The sequence below is a fragment of the Tamandua tetradactyla genome, chromosome 4 (genome assembly GCF_023851605.1).
Source record: "Tamandua tetradactyla isolate mTamTet1 chromosome 4, mTamTet1.pri, whole genome shotgun sequence".
NCBI lineage: Eukaryota > Metazoa > Chordata > Mammalia > Pilosa > Myrmecophagidae > Tamandua > Tamandua tetradactyla.
In genome coordinates, this window is record NC_135330.1 from 81,277,700 (window position 1) to 81,294,466 (window position 16,767).

At 46.1% G+C, this 16,767-nt stretch overlaps 1 protein-coding gene across 6 annotated transcripts in view; it reads left to right on the forward strand.

Annotated features, from left to right (window-relative positions):
* The window catches only part of MTARC1 (mitochondrial amidoxime reducing component 1), a 34,925-nt gene extending 24,114 nt beyond the window's left edge, over nucleotides 1-10,811 (forward strand). For 3 of the 6 annotated variants that reach the window (XM_077157907.1, XM_077157906.1, XM_077157908.1), the window contains exons 5-7: nucleotides 1,596-1,657; nucleotides 1,737-1,808; nucleotides 3,763-5,740. In XM_077157907.1, coding sequence (XP_077014022.1) covers nucleotides 1,596-1,657; nucleotides 1,737-1,808; nucleotides 3,763-4,363 — 735 coding nt within the window. In that variant the 3' untranslated portion in view covers nucleotides 4,364-5,740. Of the gene's footprint in view, nucleotides 1-1,595; nucleotides 1,658-1,736; nucleotides 1,809-3,762; nucleotides 5,742-9,002 lie in introns of those variants that run through there. The other 3 variants (XM_077157909.1, XM_077157910.1, XM_077157911.1) reach the window with 3 other exon arrangements.
* The last annotated feature ends 5,956 nt before the right edge of the window (nucleotides 10,812-16,767 follow it).

Sequence of the window (16,767 nt, forward strand, 5' to 3'; positions counted from 1 at the left end):
CACCTGCCACGCTGCAGACCTTGGTTTGATTCCCGGTGCCTGCCCATGCAAAAAAAAGATCCTCACTGACTCCTTATTTCTTAAAAAGTCCAAACTTCTCATGCTAACATTCAAGCCATCTGGAATCGTGCCACGATTTGCTTGCCCAACCTCTGTTTCCAACAAAAATTCTGACCTGCAAACTAGGCCTAGAACCTAATATATACTTCTGTCTCCTGGTCACCTGCAGTCTTGCTCCTTGACCCACCTTAGAAGCTCTGACCTTCTTTAAAAGCCCAGATGAAGTATCCGTGGAATTAGGGTGCCATCTGCTCTGATTACCAGCCAGACCTAAAGGCTTCCCCTCTTCTCTAAAGCCACACTGTTTTCTGTCCGTACCTCTCCCACACCCAGACTTATCTCAGCTTAAATTTATTATTGTTCCAATTTATTATCTGGTAAGAAGGCTCTTCTGGATTATTCTATGGTATTTAGAGCAGTTCTGGGCCCACAGTGTGTGCTTTTCAGACTACGGTTTTCTCCTTTTCCTCTCCTTTACCAGATAGGTAACTTCCTTATGGGGGGAATTTTACCTTATTTATCTGAGCCTCAATCCCCAACAGTTTTTATTGTACATAGAAAAGACTCTGGAAATATTTGTCCAATGAGTAATATATGAAGTTTCTAACCAGGGTTCTCATTTCTTGCTTTTTTGCACCTTTTATGAGTTTTTAATCACTACAGTGCCCCCTGCTGGAGAAACGTACATAGAGCAGGTGGTGACTGACTTAACTTGTGCCCGGCTTTTTGGACTGTCTTGGCAAAGTGAACAATTAAGAGCCCGTCTTTGTATCTGCGTTTGCATCTCTGTCTTTAGCTAGTGATCCGCAAAGGACAGGGCAGGTTTAACTCCGGTCTTTTTCTTCAGACCTCACACAGTACCACCTCCCTCTGAAGGACAGAGGGCTAGGACTGGACCCAGATGTCCTTTATCCTCTCAGTGCCTTCTGATTGCTGCTTCCTCCGCCTGGAATCTCCTTACCCTTCTTTCATGTCTCTCAAAATCTCCTATCTTGAAGAACCTTTTCAGGTCTCACCTGTCCCATCAAACCTACCCCTTCCCAGTCTAAAGAGTTGGTTTCTCTAAAATCCCAGAGTGGTTATTGCCTGAACAGTGAAACCAACACATGGTTTTCTATCTTTTTGTCCTCTGAACCTTAAAAAAGTTTATTGATCTTTAATCTTTCACGTATGTATGTCTTGACTTCCCTGCTCACATTGAGGGGCTCAGTTCATTAATTTGATTTGCCTGGAAACCGGGCACCACTGACTTACCCCTAGGTAAATGGCCCGAGGAACTCCACTGGCAGGAGCCCTTTGTAAATGCTCCACAGGAGATGACAAAAGAAATAGGCTATTGGCCTCTGCTCTTGATGTATTCCTATTTAACCACTGAGGACACAAGCTACGCATATGCAGTGACCTACGGGGTCAGTCAGGGAGGCTTCCTGAAGGAGGTGTGTTTTGAGTTTTGATCAAGTCACGCGAAGTCCCTCCCCATGTGTGTCAGGATAAGGACCAGAAGAGCTCAGGGGCGCCTGTACTTTGTCCCCTAGGATTCTTGGAATGAGCTTCTCATTGGTGACGTGGAATTGAAAAGGGTGATAGCTTGTACCAGGTAAGGCGCTTCCATCCCTCAGGGGGCGGGGGGAGGGTCCTGCACCGTGGCCTTGGCTTGATGCTGTGTGTGTGTCCAGGTGCATTTTAACCATGGTGGACCCCGACACGGGCGTCATGAGCAGGAAGGAGCCGCTGGAAACCCTGAAGAGGTATGCCTGGGCACGTGGGGTCTGATCCTTGGATTCATTGCTGGGACAGAGGCCACTCGGTGCTTATAAGAGGGGGCAGGGAAGACACCTCACCCAGAGGGTCTTGCAGCGAAAGGGGTCCCGAGGACTGGGCGATTTGGGGAGCTTTAGTCACCTGCTTCACAGGCAGGTGTATTGTTCACCTTGATTCAAGCAAGGCAATTTAAAAAGACGGCAGCAGTGTTTAGACACCTGTTAGCAATATGGACCGAGGATTAGCTGATACCAAGCAATTTTAGGAGGTCTGGTTAATGGCACTGTGGTTATACAAGAAATGCCCCCACATTTTAGAGCTGTGTTGAAGAATAGAGGGCTGAGGTGACATGATGGCTGGATTGGCTCTAAATCATTTTATCATAAGTGAAAATAAATAAATAAACAGAAGGACATGGTCAAAAGTATAGTTGATTCTTGAATATGGGTAATAATTATGTGGTAGTTTATTCTATGCTCCTTGCTGCTTTTGTGTTGACTTTAACATTTTCGTGGTAAACATTTCCAGTGAAAGACAATTACAGACAATAATTTTAAATTACACAGAAGAATGGCCAAGATATAGTAATTTTTTAAAAGCTGACTACAAAATATCATATGTAGTGTTTGTTTTTTGTGCTTTTTTTTGTTTATTTGATTTTTAAAATATATAAACAACTCATGAGCAGGTAAAAGACTGGAAGGCTGGAAACCAAAATATTAGTGCATTAGTTCTACTTAAAGATTAAAAAAAATAAAAATTGGGATCCGTGCACTTCGGTGCAGTTATCTGTGAATCCTGGGTCCTGGATATTGCTGGAAGTCTGTAAACGATAATCCTGATGGGACCCTGTCCCACACTGACTGCAGGGTCGCAGGCAGGAGGCAGGTATTTCTGTAACCTTGGAGACCCCTGGCTTTCTTCTTACTTGGTATCTCCCAGGGTCAAGGCTTTAGGCAAAGCACAGGTGGGCTGGGGAAGGAACACAGCTAAGGGTGGCCATCCTGCCTCAACACCATCGAGAAAGAGCAAATGAAGGAGAAGCTGTGCTTGGGGGTGTGTGGATAGGACCCGCATCTCCCAGGACGCGTCAGTCCTGCCACCTCTCCTTCCTTCTACCTCTTACCAAGCTCTTGGTCCCTTCCTGGGCTGACGGTGTAGTCTCCTTGATTAGCACCAATCCCTTCTTGCCAATTTTGCTGTCCCTGGAGCTTCTGTGCGTCCCCTTCCCTGGGAAAAGCTGAAGCCCCAGGGTTGGGTGCTGCTGTCTCAACCAGCCTATTATCCCTAAGCCTGAGGCTCTGGGCCCGGCGTCTCTGGTCAGCGTTTGTAGTCCAGGGGGTCAGGTGTCCTAATGTGAGGGCAGGTTGCAGGAAAGTAGAAGGCTGGAAATCGGGGGGCCACCAGACTGCATGGCTGGGGAGGGGGAGGTCAGCGTGAAGTCAGATAAGGAGGATTGAGGGGAGTTCAGGAGAAAGAGAGTTTGTGGGCCTCCAGGAATTCTTGAAACAAATAACTAGTGGATGTTATTTATCTGGGCACCCTGTGGACCTGCAGGGGATTCAGAGACGGGGCTACAGGCCAGCCTCAAGGGAATCCCACCATTCTGAGAGATGTTGCATATTTCTTTTTGCTCAAGACAAGATTAACGCACGTTTCCTCAAATGGACGATGACGGTACACCTAAGATTGGTGCATTTCCCTTGACGTGAATCTTACTTAGAAACAAAGAGTAACTAAATTTGAACTCAGGTGACAAATATGCCAGCTGATCTGTTTAGGGATGAAGCGTTACTGATATCTGCAACTTACTTGAAATGAAAAAAAAAAAAAAGAAACACGTGTTGAACTGGGGAATGGATGGAAGGGGGCATCAAGGAAACACCGCTTTTGGGAGTTGCCAGGCATCCTTTGTTGACCTCGTGTTCTCTCTCCTCGCAGTAAGCTGCTTGGCATCCGACGTCCTTTGCCTCTGGATTTAGAAAGTCTGTGTGCTTGTGGAAATGGCCTCCGAGCCCCTGCATGTGTTTGGGCTTGTGCTCTGCGTTTCCAGCCCCTCCTCCAGTTGGAAGTGTTTATAGAAGGAGGAAAATTGACCCCAAACCCAGAGCGAGGGCAGAGAGGGGCAGGCAGCGTGGAGCTGGGGCCTCTTCTGGTCTCCTGCAGGCTTGTAAAGCCGCCCAAACCGCACCCCATCCCCCCAGCCCTAATTGCTTCTAATACCCTGGGAGCTGGTGCAGACAGCCTGAGGTGTCTTCTCCGGTCTCTTACTGAGATTTCCATTGCCATCGATGCTGGAATTTATGTTCTCCCCAGGACAGGTGGTCATAAATCGGGGAAGCGAAAGGCCCGGCCACATCCCATAAATCATGGACAGCAAAACCAATGGCAACAGCAGCTGCTGGGCAGGATGCTCGGAGCCCCACTGCTTTCTGTCTTCCCGTCCGCGTGTGGTGTCCAAGGGCTGCTGTTGCTGCTGGAATCCAAATTCTCTGTAGTGACACCTCTGGTGTCCCAGCCTCGCAGGCAGAGCCCAGGGTGACTGGGCTGTGAGAGGAAAAGCTGCACTGCCAGCACAGGTGAACACCTGCAGTGTTTGCGGGAAAAGCACCGCGGAGCCTTTGTCCGTAAAATACCCACAACGGGCCCTTCTCATAACAGGAAAATGTGAAGATGAAATTCTTCTCCTCCTTCTTACGGCACAGTGACTTACCCACTGATCCCCCAGCTTAAGGAGTGGCTACAGCCTATCATTGCTTCCACAACATCTTGCTCCTTCTAGAAAAGAGTGCGGCGTGTTTGCTTCATTCGTGCTCAAAAATAAGTTTTGTTGGTTGTAGGAAGGACATTTTGCCAGCGGCCCCTTGTGTAATCAGTGTGCTGGGCTGAGCCGAAGTAGCAGGAGGTGGCAGCGGGAACGGGTCCCACTGGGCTGTCACCCACCAGTTGTGTGACAATGACGAGTCACTGAGCTCCTCGGAGACTCGGTTTCTTTATTTGTAAAAACTGGACCAATAATACCTCTCCTGGTATATGTTCCTTGTTGACTGAAATAAGGCAATGCATTTTTATGTTTTGTGTAAATGATAAAGCACCATTCTCGGTGACCATGGAAACGATATGGTTATGGAGAGTCCCAGGGTGTAAACTTGACACTTTCAGAGAGAAGGCCAACCCCCAGGTCACATTTTTTTCTGTGGTTGTGGCATCGACATGGTGCCTCTCCCTGGAGCTTTTACGCTGCCGTCCATTGCTTAACCTGGTCATAGAGACAGCGTCTCGTGAGGCCTCAGAACTGGCCACACCTTGGGCAACTGTGGCCTCACGATCCCGAGGGATTGGGACGGCACAGTGACGGAAGATCCTGACTCTGGCTGTGGCCTGGACACTGACCAGTAAATAGGTAAGCCAGGCAGGGTCAGTAATGAGCCGCGCTCCCTCACTGGCACACACACTTTAGACTTAGCAAAGAGTTTGCACCAGCAGTGTACACTTTTCAATTGTAGGGACTGCTTTTTAAGCTAAATAAAATGTCTCAGGCCTTCTCCACATTACAGTAGTTTGCAATTGATTCGTCCAACATAAATATATATAGAGAGAGAAAGAGAGGGAGAGACAATTGTAGGAGGTCCTTATTTAAGACAATATTGTATTTTCACTCTGTTGAACGACGCTTGGTGTGCCGAATTCAGAGGCCGTTTGCAGTACCGCTCATGTCCACCAGGGGCCGCGCCCGCCCGCTTTTGGCCTCCCACCATCCCTCCGGACGGCGCAGCGGCTTGGTGAGGGCTGACTGTGCAGAGCTGAGCCCCGGCTCCTGGGGCTCGGGGGCGAGCCGGGCAGGCTGGGCCAGCCAAGAACCTGCTCTCCGCTCCCACAGCTCTTCTCATCTCTGCCCCCAGAGCTCTGGGCGGGGCTGCCATCGGTGCCTTTACTACTTCCCTGTTGCCTTTCACCCTCTCAGTTTAAAGGGGCTGGTGGGGTGTGTGTGTGTGCGCGCGCGTGTGTGTATGTGTGTGTGTGTATGTGTATGTGTGTGTCCATATTTGTGGTTGAGGGCAGGGATCAGAAGATGCCCATGATGGGCTAAGTCTTTAAGTCCTTTAGATGAATACGTTATGAAGCCCCCCAGGTCTTCCCAGGCCTGTGCTTCTCTCCAAGTCATTTTCATGTATTCAGGAGATACGTGAACGGCCAGGGATGACATTCTGGGGTGTCCAGAGCCTTGACCATGCGGCAGCCAGGCCTGGGGTCTGGCACTGACCTGTTTGCTTATGACATTTGTGCTCTTGGGCAGGTTGGTTATGCCTCTGCCACTTACAGTAAAATGGGAGTAGTCCAGATTCCCCCATAGGTGTGCAAAGGTCTTTACAGACTTTTGAGTGCTATGGAAACGTTTGATGCACCAAACTCCAACTCTCTGTTCACTCCACGAGCTTATCCGAGCTGGGCACCCTAGGCTCAGTGGCAGCAAGAGATGCCAGACATAAAGGTAGCAGGTCCTGAAGAGGCCAGTCCCTAGAGACACGGAGCCAACATGTGCTGGCATTGCATGCCTGCAGAGGCCAGCTGGGAGAGGTGGGGAGGGGTCCTCAGGGACCACTGCAGAGACCCGAATATGGACTGAGGGCATGCTCTTGGCAAGGCCGGGCAGCCTGGACCAGCAGCTTGTGTTCCCTCATTTGTTCATTTACTCATTCATTGGTTCAGCCAAGACTTTTTGAGTGGCTGCAGTGTGCCAGGCCTGTGTTAGGCCACGGGAACACAGCAGTGAGTGCAACAGCCATGCGGCCTGCCCCCATGGTGAGGAGACTGATGGTCTTGAGGAAGAAGAGAGGGTCTCCAGAAAGAGGTGCTAGATCTGACTCTTCGTTTTCTCATGCTCAATTTCTAGCAAAATTAGAATCAAGTCATTGCAATAGTTTTTTTTTTTAAGCAAGGTGGAATGAAATGAATGCTTTCTATAAAAATTTTAAAGGGAGAAATGATATAAAATTGGGAGTAGCTTAACTGAGAGCCTGAAGGAAAGCTTTCTCCTGGGGGAGGGGGTGGTGGATCCTGCCACGTAATTCCCACATGTGGGCTCAGGGCACGCCTATTGGGGTTCCTTGTGCTTTCTGCCTGAGAGTGTTTCACTCACCCAGTCCGTCATCCATTCAACAAATGCTTGTGGTTACCGGGGGATGCTGTTGGCGCAGTGTTGGGGGCAAGAAGCAAGAGGAAATTAGACACAGCTCCTGCCCTCCGGGACTTCTCATCTTGTAAGATGTTGATAAGACGAGCCCGGATACCATGGGACAAGATGTGAGAATGTTCAAGGGACCAACAGAATTGAGGAGGGGGAAGCCTCCCCTGGTGGGGGAACCCTCCCCTGGTGGGGGAACCCATGTACGTATCTTTGTGGACCCAATCTTGCGAGTTGGGCCCCACAAGTAGGAGATTTGTGACTTCAAAACCATTATAGGTTATCATTTAATTATTTAATTCTGCCATCTGTCTCCTAACAAAACCCCTTTGGGGTCGATAAATAAAATAGTTCAGCGTTTTCCTCTTGCAGAATTGATCATGATTTTAACATTCCTAAGAACGTGGGTATTTCTCAGTTATTTGAGTTGAAAGGATTTTTAATGTATGAAAGCATTTAGTACAGTGTGCTTTCTGCCCATTCGAATCTCTTCTTCATCAGGCCCATATATTTCGTACTAATCTATACACTGACTCTGATGCTACTCCTTTTAGAAACTGGAAATTCTAGCTTCACCTCATTTTTGTGTTAATAACATTTTTGAGTGTGTTGCCCTGCATATGCAAACAATTAAACCTATGAACTACTAAAGAGTCAAATACATATGAGTTGATGTCTTTTTTAACATGGGCAGGCACCGGGAATCGAACCCCGGGCCCTCTGGCATGGCATTCTTGCCTGCTGAGCCACCGTGGCCCACCCGAGTTGATGTCTTTTGACATCATCATTCACGTGAGGTTTGCTATTCTTGTGTTGATGTACATGGCTGTAAATAATGTGCATTTACTCTGTATTTATGTTAACTAGCCAACCTATTTGAATTGTTAAAATTAAAAAAATTAACATGTGCTTATGAAAAAAAAAAAGCCTGACCATACACTTCCCAAACAAACAAGCAAGCAAACAAGTGAAAAACCAACCAAACAAAAATTCAACAAATGGTGCTGCAATAAGGGGATTCTCACATGGAAAAAGAATGAAATGTGACCCCCGCCATACAGCATACAAAAAAAAATTGCCTGAGGGATGTGGCACTCACGTTGGGTCTCAAGGAGAAGGGAGAAGTCAAATGCTTAGAGATGTGGAGGAACATTCCACAGGAATCGCCAAGCAGCAAAACGCAAAGTGCGGTGAACAAACCTTGAGGAGATGAGTGGAGAGCTGCAAAGCTTCATACAAGGGGCAGACGGTGACAGATTTGAAAAAGCTGGTTAGGGCCAAGCTGAGGGCCTTGCATGCTAGACTACAGAGTTGGGATGTTGTTGTTTAGGTACTTGGGAACCACTGAAAGTCTCTGAGCCTAGGAAGGGCAAGACCCCAGCAAAATCAAGGAAATAAAATCGTGTCGTGTCAACAGCGAGTTGAAAAGGGGAGAGAATGAGGGAAGAGGAACTCCTTCAGGAGTTATTAGAATAGGCTGAGTGTGCTTGAATCAAGGTGGTAGCAAGAGCGGTGGGAATTGCCAATTTGCTAATTCAGAAGATGTGGTGCAGGACTTGGCAACTAATTAGTAATGGAGGGTGAGGAAAAAGAAGTAAAGGATGAGCTCAGGGCTCCAAGCCTGTGTGACGGGTGGGACTCTGGTTTTAGTGACAGAAATGGAGTCAGGGGAAAAGATGCCAAGGAAAAGAAAGGTGATGAGGTATAGCTAAACATAGTGTCTAAAGCTGAGAAAAGAACTATAACATAGAGAGAGGCTGTGGGACTGTGCGCATGGGCTCTGTACCTGCGGTCCGTGCCCTGGGCAGGTGGCTCCGTGTGTGTCTCCAGGAGGGCTGACCTCTCAGACTCTGATGGCACTGGTGCTCTTTGCAAGTGTGCAACATGGCAGCGCCGTGCGGGCTGAATACTTACCTCAACCAAGAAGAAACCAAATGCTGTTTGAGCTCCTGCGTCTCTTTGGCAGTGCCTCACCATGATCTTTTTCTTCTTGCAGTTATCGCTTGTGTGACCCCTCTGAACAGAAGATACATGGAAAATCACCTCTCTTTGGACAGTATTTTGTTCTGGAAAACCCAGGGACAATCAAAGTGGGAGACCCTGTGTACCTGTTGGCTCAGTAATAGGAATCATATCTCATGGAGTATCAGATACCTTTTAGAATGTCCTCAAAAAATAACATCTGAAGCATAGAGTTTTGGACCTGACACCTCAGCATTTTCTTTAGATCTGTGATTTTCAAGTTTCCCCTATTTTGGACTTCCTTGTGTTTTATTACTTCCAGTACCCCCAATGCACAGAGCAAAGAGATATACTTTTGGTAGCTTAGTAGGACTTTAGTAAGTCACATAGATAAGATGGGATTCTTTCAAGAAAATCTGATTTTAATTAAGATTGGAGAATAATTCTCCTTCAGTCACCTCCCCAGAGTGCTAACCTCCATCATCTCACCCCTTTGGGGAAGAAAAGGGAAAGAGGCATAGTGGGAGGGGAGAAGAATGTTCTGGAATGTTTTATCACCCCTCTGCATGGTACGTGCTATGGAAATTAAATAGTTCCCTGGATAGGGCTGGAATGACATTTGACTTTTCTCTATCACTCTTTAAGCCCCATGATAGTTTTTGAGAACGCACAAAGTGCCCGATGGCCAGGAAGCAGTTCGATGTTCATTTTTCCTAGATCTTCCTCAACTAGGCACTACTGTTTTTCACACAGTGTCATCAGGATTTAACAGTATTTCAGCACCCCTGGAATGCTGGGCTTGATGGCCAGCTCATGAGAAGAGAAAAATAATTTTAAAAACCCTTATTTTTACCTCAATCTAGTGATACTTTTGGCTTAAAATGGACCTAGTGGGGATCTACAAATCATCTGGATAATTGCTTAAATTCTCCACTTCAGTCAAAGTTTGCAGAAGGCAAACTGCAATAATTCATCAGCCAGAAAACACACACACATACTTCTTACCTTGTAATTTTGTCTCAGAGCTAGGCTAGATTCCAACGATTACTGATCTCTTTTATTAAACCACAGAGCAAATGCGTAAGCTTTTGGGGAAAAAAGCAAGTTTACTTACTTAAAGACTGATCTGGACTGTGTGAGAAGCAAGACAAACAAGCGGAACCTTGCTTGCCACGGAGCAAGATATCAAAAAAAGATTCCATTTGTGCTTCTAACCTTTTCCAGAAATATGAGGGTGAACGTGGCACCTAAAGAGGGAGGGGCCTCTGATCTGACGCCGTCTGAGGTGGTGTTGGATGCTCCGCTTCCTACCAGACCAAAACGGAAAGGTCCGAAAGGAGAAGAAGCCGCCTTGACCCGCTCTGCGGCGTCTCAGCCTGTGCTGATGAAAGATCGAAACGCAGTTTGAATTTTCTATCCTAGAGTTTTTGTTTGTTTTAAGAAAAAGACGTCGGATGACGTCCAGGTTCTCAGTGCTTCTCTGTTGCAGGTATTTTATTTCCGGAAGGCGCCTGAGCTGCCACAGCCCCCAGGCTGCCTCTGGCCCATCAGCTCATGACTGGGTGCCCCTGCCCAAAGGGGGAAAAGGTTCTGAAGTCCATGGATGGAAAAAAATGCGATTGCATGGCTTGAAATAAATCACTGAAAATTATTTAAGGAGAAAAGGACTACACATGTCTTCTCCTTCAAAAAACAATCTAATTTTCCTACAGCTTGATTTATAATCCAAGAGACGATAGAGTGCACCTTTTTATTGACAATTTGTCCTTTGATTGTATTAGGAACTGGACTGAATCATTCAAAAAATGTTTCAAAAACTGAAAATAAACAGATGCTAATTTGACTAGTTTCAGCTCTTATTTTTTTTTTTTTTTTGGTAAAATTCAGACGTTGAAAGTTAACTGAGGTGAATGGGCCAAAACCAATAATCTTGCACACCTAACTGGACCTGGGTCAGTGGTCATGTAGTGGCCATGTAGTAACCCCAGATGCACACCCATCTTTGCCGAGGCCAGGTAAACTTGCTTTTTCCTCCAAAAGCTTATGCATTTGCTCTGTGGTTTAATAAAAGAGATCCGTAATCATTGGAATCTAGCCTAGCTCTGAGGCAAAATTACAAGGTAAGGAGTATGTGTGTGTGTGTTTTCTGGCTGATGAATTATTGCAATTTGCCTTCTGCAAACTTTAACTGAAGTGGAGAATTTAAACAATTATCCAGATGATTTGTAGATCCCCACTAGGTCCATTTTAAGCCAAAAGTATCACTAGATTGAGGTAAAAATAAGGGTTCAGCAAGTCACGTGGCAACCCAAGTGGGCTTAAATTCACACAAGCTTTAGGAAATGGAGGGAGTGTCAGCTCTCTGAGAGCAGCCAGTCCTTAGGGACGGGTCAGAAACCCAAGATCTGGTTTGATCCTGTTCCTAGACAGGTGTTATGAGTGCAAGCTGGATGCCTTAGAACTGAAATTCTACCCCTTGTTAAAAGTAACATCCACTTCCCCAACCACGCAATCTGTGTCGAAGGCCACATCCGTGCTGACCCTGACATTCGCCCTGGATAGCCTTAGGGGAGCTGGCATTGCAGGACAAACCGCAAGGGGAAGGGGTGCTGGGACCCCCTCCTCACTTGAGTGGGAGTCTCCCACTGCTCCTTGGAGTGCCAGGAAGATTCCTGTTTGAATGGAGAGTTTCCAATGACCTCTAGACTCTTGGAGCAGTTGCCAAGCTTTCTGTCAGTGGGTTTTAAAAGCCATTTACTTGTGTTTATTTTATGTTTAATGAGTTGGTTTATGCCAGAGGCAGGGGTGATGTCCCATTTAATTTGGATACTGAACATGTCTACACAGCTCAACTTGAAATATAGGATCAGGAACATAGGCCATCCCAGACCCTCAGAGAGCTCTCCTTACAGCAGTGTGGAATGAACATTCTAGGTTAGACTTAAATATCCACCCTCGATGGGCATTTCATTCAGGGTTGCAGCTTTGCTCTGCAATCACAGGAGAGTGTTACAAACCCAGAGCTGGGGATCTTGAAAATGACAATGTGGGAAAGAAAGACTCTGGGCCAGCTGCTTTAAAGGCTTGCTTTCATGACCATTACACAGAAAAAGTTTGAAACTCAAAGCAGGAGATAACAGCAGCAACTTATACACACAAGGACAGAAAGAAATCAGGGTTGCCAAGAGATGGAAACAACCCAAATGCCATCAATGGACAAGTGGCGAAACAAGCTGTGATATGTACATGTGATGGAATATTAGGCAGCTGTAAGACAGAATAAAGTCATGAAGCGTGTAACAAGGAACATGAATGTTGAGGACATTATGCTGAGTGAAATTAGCCAGAAACAAAAGGACAAATACTGTATGGTCTCACTGATATGAGCTAACATTAATGAGCGAACTTTAAGAGTTAAAGTTGAGAACACAGGATATCTGGAGATAGAAAGAGGGTTGAGGTTCGGCGATACCAAAGGAATACAGAATGTTCAATGGGATGGATTGTATAGATCCAGAAATGGATATCACAATACGATCTCATGGTACGGCAATATTGTGAGTACACTGAATAAAGGTGAGTGTGAGTATGGTTGAAAGAGGAAGACTGGGGAAATGCATGACACTGGAAGGAAAGACAGAAGATAAAAACTTGACAGTATAACTTCGCAAAATCTAGAGTGGTCAATGATAGTGATTAAAGGTACAAACAAAAAAATATTTTTGCAAGAGGGAGAACAAATGAATGTCAACATTGCAGGGTGCTGAAAACAGCAGGTATGGGGGATAGTACAGTCAATGCAAGCTAGGGTCTATGGTCACCAGTTACGTTGTAATATGCGTCCACTGAATGTAACAAAGGCATTACACCAAACTAAACGTCAACAGGTGGGGTGAGGGTTGGGGGAGGAATGGGGGAGGGGTATGGATTCTCTGTGGAAGAAAAGGAAATGTCTTCATATAGATTATGGTGGTGAATGCATGTCTGTACACTTGGTGGATTGTATGAGGTGTGAATAAAACCGTTTAAAAATGAACAGAGAGAAACAAGTGCTAGATAAAATGTGGAGAAAGAGATGTACCTATTCACCGTCAGGAGAGAAACTGAGAGGTGCAGCCCCTTGGGGGGCAGTGTGGTGGGGGGTCCACAGGCGGCTGGGGTGGGTTTGCCCTATGATCCTGCACCCCCACTGCTCAGTGTATACCTGGAGGACCTGAGTGTGGGGACATGAGCGGACATTTGCACACTGGTGTTTATGGCGGCAGTGCACGGATGTGGACTGAGGGTACAATGATTGAGGGAAGGAATCGGGAACTGTGGGTGTTTACATACAATGGACTACTGAGTGGCTGCAAGAAGGAATAAGTTGTGAGGCGTGAAACTAGGTGACTGAACTTTAAGGACAACACACTGAATGAAATGTCAGAAACAGAAGACAAATATTATCATGCCTCGCTCATATGGACTCATGTACAAACTCAGAGAATTGAAGTCAAAAGCATGGGTTATCAGGTTGAGTTCTATTGGAAAGGTTTCTAGATTGAAAGCTCTTAAAGCAGTCGCATATATTCAGGAGTTGCAACTGCTATTTCTAAATTCTGAGATACTGAGCTATTTGTATCTAACCTCGCTGTCCCCAGAGACTTCAGGTATTTATGTGACATCTGAGACTCAGAGTTAGAGCTCTGAAGCTATGAAAGTCAGCAGTACCCCATTTAGCAACTGTTCAAAAAGTTGAAAAAGGGATCAGACTTTGCCTAGAGATAGGAATGAATCAGAATGCAGGGTAAAGGATGATATGGCCCATATTTTAAACCATCAACTTCTGTGAGAAACCAAAGGGAGAGATGTTTATTTGATGCAAAATTTGTATTTCAGGCAGCACATTATCTAATTTAACTTGTATGGTCAGTTCTTTTGAACAGCATAATTACATGAAATCTTGGATAGGATGAGAAATCTTGTTGGTTTGTACAGGTTAAAGTGATGCCCTAATAAATCCCAGAATAATTTAGACAGAGAATAAAGAAGTATTTGCAAAGTCCCCTTGGGGGAAGAAAGGAGGAAATATTCAACTTCCCTATCTGGGAGAATACCAGGAAGTATTCTCACAAGCAGGGGGGACAAAAGAATCAGTAGGCTGAGTCCTTGATCTTGGGGTTTACCCCTATGAAATTTATTCCTGCAAAGGATACGCTAAGCCTACTCATAATTATGACTAAGAATCACCACCAGAGAACCTCTTTTGTTGCTCAGATGTGGCCTCTCTCAGGCCAACTCAGCAGTTGAACTCACTGCCCTCCCTACTATGTGGGATGTGACATGTGACTCCCAGGGGTGTAAATCTCCCTGGCAACATGGAACAGAAATCCTGGGATTTGCATCACGGGATTGAGAAAGTCTACTTGATCAAAAGGGGGAGTAGAAATGAGACAAAATGAAGTTTCAGTGGCTGAGAGATTTTGAATAGAATTGAGAGGTTATGCTGGAGGTTATTCTTATGCATTATACAGATGCACTTTTTTAGTTTATGGTGTATTGGAGTGGCTGGAGGGAAGTACCTGAAACTGTTAAACTGTGCTCTAGTAGCCTTGATTCTGGAAGACAATCGTGTAACGATACAGCTTTTACAGTGTGATTGTGTGATTGTGAAAACCTTGTGTCTGATGTTCATTTTATCCAGGGTATGGACAAGTGAGTAAAAAATAAGGATAAAAAATAAATAAATAATGTGGGGTGGGGATAAAGTGTAAAAAATTGGGTAGATGGAAATACTAGTGGTCAATGAGAAGGATGGGTAAGGGGTATGAGAGGTATGAGTTTTTTCTTTTTTCTTTTTATTTCTTTTCCTGGAGTGATGCCCATATTCTAAAAATGATCATGGTGATAAACACACAATTATGTGACGCTATTGTGAGCCATTGATCATATACTTTGGACTGCATGTGTGTGAAGGTTTCTCATTTAAAATATTAAAAAAAAAAAAAAAAGAAATCAGGGTGGGCTTGAAGACAGTGAGGCAATTGTCCCACAATGGAGATTGTGCCATCTCTCCTTCTAGCTTGAGTGCTATGGGGACAGCAGGAGAAAGTGAGCTTGTGGGAGGGCTGCTGATTTGGTAGGAGCGTGGGTGGTGGCCAGGCGAGCGTGACCAGCCCCATGTGACCTTGGGAAACTGCCTGTGAGGCTACCATCAACAGCGATGGCAGGCTGGAGCATCAGAATGCTGAGAGTTTGACACATTAAAGCAGCCCAGTATGACTGAGAGCGGATACGTCAGACACGTGGACGTGGAGAGCAGCTCTCCATACAGGTTGATCAGTGGTGATGGTCCCGACACTGCATTTCCCAAAAGTTTATTGGGTCGTGGAATTCTGAAAGTTTGCCTGGGGGTTGGTGCTTCTACAAAAGAATTCCAGGGGCTATTAAGTCTGGGACACGCTGTGTAACTCAGTCATCTTCAAAGGCAGAGCAGCGCATGGGGCGCTGTGGGGAGATCTGCCATAAATAAATCTATTTGTCTATGTTTGCTACAACCCATCCCAAAGTCCTGCTTTTGACCTCTTGAGAAATGCTGCTTTGGTTTCTGGGGGCACTCCAGCCGGGGGCAGGGAATCCCGATAGGCAGGTGGTTTACTAAGGGAATAGACCTTAATGGAATATTGGAAGTTTAGAGCAGCCCCATCACACAGAGGAGGCCGTAGTTTGGATGTCCCATCTTGTCTTCTTCCTCTTCCCTCTGACTGTTGTGGAAGGAAGGGTCTGGGGCTTAAAAGGTTAAAGGATGCTGGAGAGGGTGTCTTAGACCAGTTCTCCTGCTGTCAGAATAGGGAGAAACAGTCCCTTTCTTTGGTCTCATTTTTCCTACCTGCATTTACAGCTGGAGAGAGTGGATCAGGGTGAGAGGGGAGAAGCCAGGCTGTCTCTAATCCTGGCTTTAAACCATACCACATGCTGTGAGTGCTCCCCAATGCTTCGTGCACCAGGGAGGGGTCCAATCGCTCTAGCCTTGCTTTTCTCTTGTAACTCTTCCCACGCAGCGTTTCTCCCACCCAGTTAAGCAGAACTAAGCAGAATATGTAAGCACTTTATGCTGTGATCTCATATCATTGTTTACTTCTATTGCTTTCTTGGAAATGGACGAGTGAGTTATGATAGCATCTAAAGTTACTAAATTTCAAGCAAGGGGAAGAATCTGGCTTGGTACAACAAATGCCCGTGGAACTGGGATTATACAAATGTATCCGAGGAGTCTCCTGTCAACTCTAACTGCACTGTCTTCAGAGGAAGCGGCCCAGGCCACAGCTTTTACTATAGTTCTGCTCCCTCAAAACACAGCTGAGCGGGGACCACTGGGGCCCCTGGTCTAATCCCTCACCTTGTGGCCTAGCTCAGAAAGAGGGGTTGCCTTAAGCACATAATTTATCTTCTCGGAGAGGCTGTAGGTTGCGTTAAGCGATGGAAAGGGCTGAGAAGTGGCATCCCATCCAACTTCTTCTCCCAAGGCCAAGTTCACCCACATTTGGCCTTGGACCAATCTCTTTCACTCTTGGTGGTCTGCCAGCCTGCTCCCTCACCTTCACGGTACTCTGTAGACCGCTCTTCCTTCTAACTCCTTCATGAAGCCCACAGCCTGTGGTTCTTTCCTTCTGTCTCTTCTCTTACTCCCTTGTATCACTCCCTGACCCATATCTTCAACAGTCCGGCGTCCAGCCCCGGCGCACTGTGGGTGATCTGATTCCAGTATAACCCCTACCTGGCTCCTTGGGAGTTGCCAGGAGCACTGTAAATAAACTGTT